This window comes from Parasteatoda tepidariorum, unplaced genomic scaffold (genome assembly GCF_043381705.1).
Source record: "Parasteatoda tepidariorum isolate YZ-2023 unplaced genomic scaffold, CAS_Ptep_4.0 HiC_scaffold_1859, whole genome shotgun sequence".
NCBI classification, from domain to species: domain Eukaryota; kingdom Metazoa; phylum Arthropoda; class Arachnida; order Araneae; family Theridiidae; genus Parasteatoda; species Parasteatoda tepidariorum.
The window spans coordinates 5,589-10,013 of record NW_027261483.1 but is presented as its reverse complement, the minus strand read 5'-3'; the positions used below and the strand labels follow the sequence as shown (position 1 = coordinate 10,013).

The following is a 4,425-nucleotide window of genomic DNA, read 5'->3' as shown; positions in this document are numbered from 1 at the left end:
AACCTGTTGATGAAATAATATATATATATTAAAGCGAAATTACATAAATTTAATTTTAACTATTATAAAAAAGCATCAAGACAAGAAAAATTCTTCATTTTAAATAAAATTAAAAAAAAAACAGACACACAAAAAATGTAATATTTCATTTCGGCAAAAGTACTGAAATTGAAAAACTGAAGAAATTTTTTGCTATCTAGTTTTTAATATACATTCCATTAAATCAATTTTTAAAATATCAAATCCTTGATTTTTTTTAGGCTTAAAAAATTTGAAATAAACACCTGTCACAAGAAAATGCAATTTTATCATTTCAATATTCATGATAAATGAGTTAAAGATTCTCAATTTGATTTTCAAAAATTAAATAAATCTGATAAAAATCAAATTCCAAAAATAAATTTGAGGAATAAAAATTGTGAGATAGAAGGAAAATTGCCTAAAAGATAAAAACATAAAGAATATAATTTTTTCTTTAGCTACATTCTAATATAATGAACTAAATTGTATTTTTTTTTCCTTCCAAAATTGATGTATAGTAACTGTTAAAGCGTTGTTATCGACAACGACAACTTTCATGCATCTAAGGGTACATCAGGATAGAATCGAGTTAACATGCCTTATATACTAGTGAATATGTTTAATAATCATAGTGGTAGTTACGCCACAATAGAATTCGACAAACAGATACGGGGAGACCTGTATTAAGTTCACCCGATTTTTTAGTGCTGGAGGTGAGAGCTGTATTAAGTTCACCCGATTTTTTAGTACTGGTGGTGAGAGCTATATTAAGTTCACGGTTGTGGTCACTCCTGTGTTGCCATTAGCAGTCCAGTCCTGACGGTGTGTTATTGAGACTGAGTAGCTCGTGAGTAGGTGGATAATGTCGCAGTCACAAATAGAAAATTAATTGTTCAATGGAGACCATCCATTGAAGTGGCATGTTCATATTGAAGTGGAAGTTTCTTTAAAGGCAGGCATGTCTGCATGTTACCAATGTGGAGATAGTGTTATCTTGCCAACATTCCAATTGCAATAATTACAATGCCAACATTCATTAGGGTTAACATGTCTTATATACTAGAGAATTTATGTTTAATAATCGTAGTGGTGGTTACGCCACAGTAACTTCATGCAAATAAAATGTATAAGTTCTGTTCCTTACATAAGTTCTAGAACAAGAGATTTTTTTTCAGAACAATTTTTTTAAAAATTTCATTAAAAAGAACTATTTATTAATTGCATGCTGTTAAACTGTAAGTACCAAGGTTCTTTAATGATTTTTAAGCACAAACTTAATTCTTTCTTTCATTGATGTATGTCAAGGAAGACAAAAATCACAGTTGATCATCTAGCAGTTGGGCAACTGTCATTCCTTATTGTTCCATTTTTCAATTTTTAGATATTTGATGCAGTATAGCAATAACTCTGAGAAATAAGTATAAAAGCTGATTGAATAGAAATGAAAAGGTGTTTAACCAGAGGAACTTGCAATGTGCCTATTTTCTAAATCTTTACTGCATTTGTAGTTGGTTGCATTTTCATAAGAGAAATCAGCTATTGTTTTGGGTCAGGTAATCAAAAAAATTCATAGCATTGAAATTCTTTGAAAAACATAATATATGCATTTTTTGTGAGAAGACTGTTTATTTTTGCAAAGACCAGGACTAATTTAGCCAAATATTTCTATAGGGAGCAGGTTCGCAGACGATTCTCACAGTTGGCGTAGTTGAGCACAGCACTTGCCACACTGATGTAAAATTTAATTCGATATTTTTTTAAAAACTTATTTTAAAAATGCAGGCATTCTTTTGACTTTTTTGTGTTTCTCTACTACCATTAAGTAAGTGAATGGAATTAATAGATAAACTGTGTACAATACATTAAAAAAAATAAAAATTTATTAACAAAAAAAGTTCTTTTTTCAATTTTTTATATAAATGAAATTATTCTTTAATGTTAACATTTTTTACATATTTTGAAAAAAAATAATTCATACTTTAATTTACCATCAGCAATTTCTGCTATTACTAGCATAATAGCATAGGGAACTAAAGATTTTATTGCCTTTTTTTCCATAAATTTATAAAAATAAAAAACAATATTTTCAGAACTGCCTTTATACAGAGTATGTGTTTTTCTTAAATCAAAGTTATAATGCTAACCTGCTATAAATTTGAAAAGTTCATTTATAAACTGAATGTTCTATATTTTGTTGTAAAAAAAATTATAAACTGGCAGTTCTACATTACAAAAATCTTGATCAATATTTATATTGGAATAGTATAATAGTAATAGTTGGACGTAGTATAAAATATTGAAAAATTGTGTAAAAAATTAAATGTAGAAAATTCTCAAATTCATCACAGGTTTAAAATTTTTTTTCTTACAATAAAATAAATTATGCCTGTATTAAATTGATTTACCTGTATTAAACTGAAAAAGCTGAAAAAAGTCCAAGTGAAAATGGCCATACATTTGACCAATAATAATTTCTGCATACTGATGCAAAATATCTAAATATTTCTCTAGGAAATGCAAGTGATAAGTAGGATCTGACTTCTTTCCAGGTTGACCTCTACTGTAAAATCCAGGAGAAACATGTCCAATTATATAGACCTATGAAATTAAACTATAATATATTACTCATAATAATATTAGTGGCTGTAGTTCAAATAGTGAACTGAAACAAAAGCATTTTTCAAAATATGCATTGAAAATTGAACAGAACTGAAGCACTTACACATATGATAAAAAATTTAAATAAAAACAATTAAAATAAAATACAAAATAAAGTAACAGTTTTAACAAAAAAATAGTAAAAATGGTTTATTTCGGTGCTGAAAAAGTATCTACTTTACTTTAGATGTCTGATAGATAGCTGAGATATCTTTTCAAAATTGAAAACCAAATTAAATAAAAATATGACATTTAAGTAATTAATGTTGTTTTGTTTCAATCAAGCACAAAATTTGGACTATATTTCTTTTTTTTAATCAACCAAGCATTGAAAGAAATAAAACACAGCAAAATAAGAAATTATCTCATTTCAATCTTAGTCTTAAAAATGCATTGACAATACACATGTGCATGGTCAAAATGTAAACCATAATAAAGGGAAAACTTTTGGTTTTACTTTTTGTGTATTCATTATTACTTGTCGATGTTATTGTGACCCTTTATTCTAACCTATATAGTTAAATTTTTACATTTTCTGATCTTAAAATTTTTTCGATTTGGCGATTCCGGTAATGTATAAAAAAAAAATTTAAAAAAACCTGTTTGTGGAAGACAACTTGAAACAAAGAAAAGTTGCTATAAACATTCATTATTTAAATATTATTTAATTTATTAAGGACTAAATTTTTTTTAAAATAACACAAATCAAAATAAGTACAAAACAGTCAAATAATTCTTGAGGAATAAAAGTAAAAATATAACGTAAGTTTTCTTACTAAGAAACTTTTTGACTTATCATGTTCAAACTTTGAATCTGCATCTTAAAATGTAAAAATATGACCCTTTAATCATAAATTATTCCGGGGTTCTTTTATTATTTATTTATATTTTTTAACATACTATATCAGCTAGAAAAATATGCTGAAATTTATCTAAAAATACTTTGAAGAAAAGTATAAAAGCTACAAAATAAATATAATAATCCTGAACTATGAAATATTTCACCTTTTCAGACAGCTGTGAACTTTCATTTAAAACTTTTTTGAGCCAACTAAACTGATTTGCAGGGTCTTCGATTTCAACTGTATAGTTGTTTGGAAAATACCACAGAATTGTATTCAAACTAATCAAACGAAGACCAGGCTTAATCACTTCACTATAAAAGCCACCTGAGATAAAAAAAAATACATATATATGTAAATTAAAATTGTGGTAAAAAAGCATTCAATTCAAAGTTTTACCCAATTCATCAACAATAGAATAAAGATATAGAAATTTAACAGTAACGAGTATCATAACAGGGAAGGTTTTTTATGCATGTACAATTTATGCTTTATTACTCGATTTTCAGATTCATGAAATTGATTAAAAACTTTTTTTGACTATTGTAACACAAAAATTATCAAACAATCATGTAGTGATGTTTATAAGCTGGAAAAACTTAAAAAATTTATGCGTTTTTAAACTCAATGGTTGTTTTACTACTACGGAAAATTCTTAGTAATACATATATTGTCCCTACATTATATATAGAATTATAGCAACCACAGTTCCATCTGAACAGTCAGTAGATGTTAATAAAAAGACTTTAAGAAGATATTTAATAAGATGTTAATTTATTAAGTTAACTTTCTTAAAACAATATTTTTGATCACAAACTTAGGCACTTCGCAAGAATTAGATACTCCCCTTCATTAATAACTACACGAATATATATATATATATATATATATATATATATATATA

General features: G+C 26.3%; 1 protein-coding gene across 1 annotated transcript in view; it reads right to left on the bottom strand.

Annotated features, from left to right (window-relative positions):
• Nucleotides 1-2,426: 2,426 nt before the first annotated feature.
• The window catches only part of LOC122268439 (acid sphingomyelinase-like phosphodiesterase 3b), a gene marked incomplete at both ends in the record, with an annotated part of 6,994 nt that continues 4,995 nt past the window's right edge, over nucleotides 2,427-4,425 (bottom strand). The window contains 2 exon segments of the mRNA XM_043057036.2: nucleotides 2,427-2,619; nucleotides 3,685-3,848. Of these exon segments, the coding sequence (XP_042912970.2) occupies nucleotides 2,427-2,619; nucleotides 3,685-3,848 (357 nt within the window).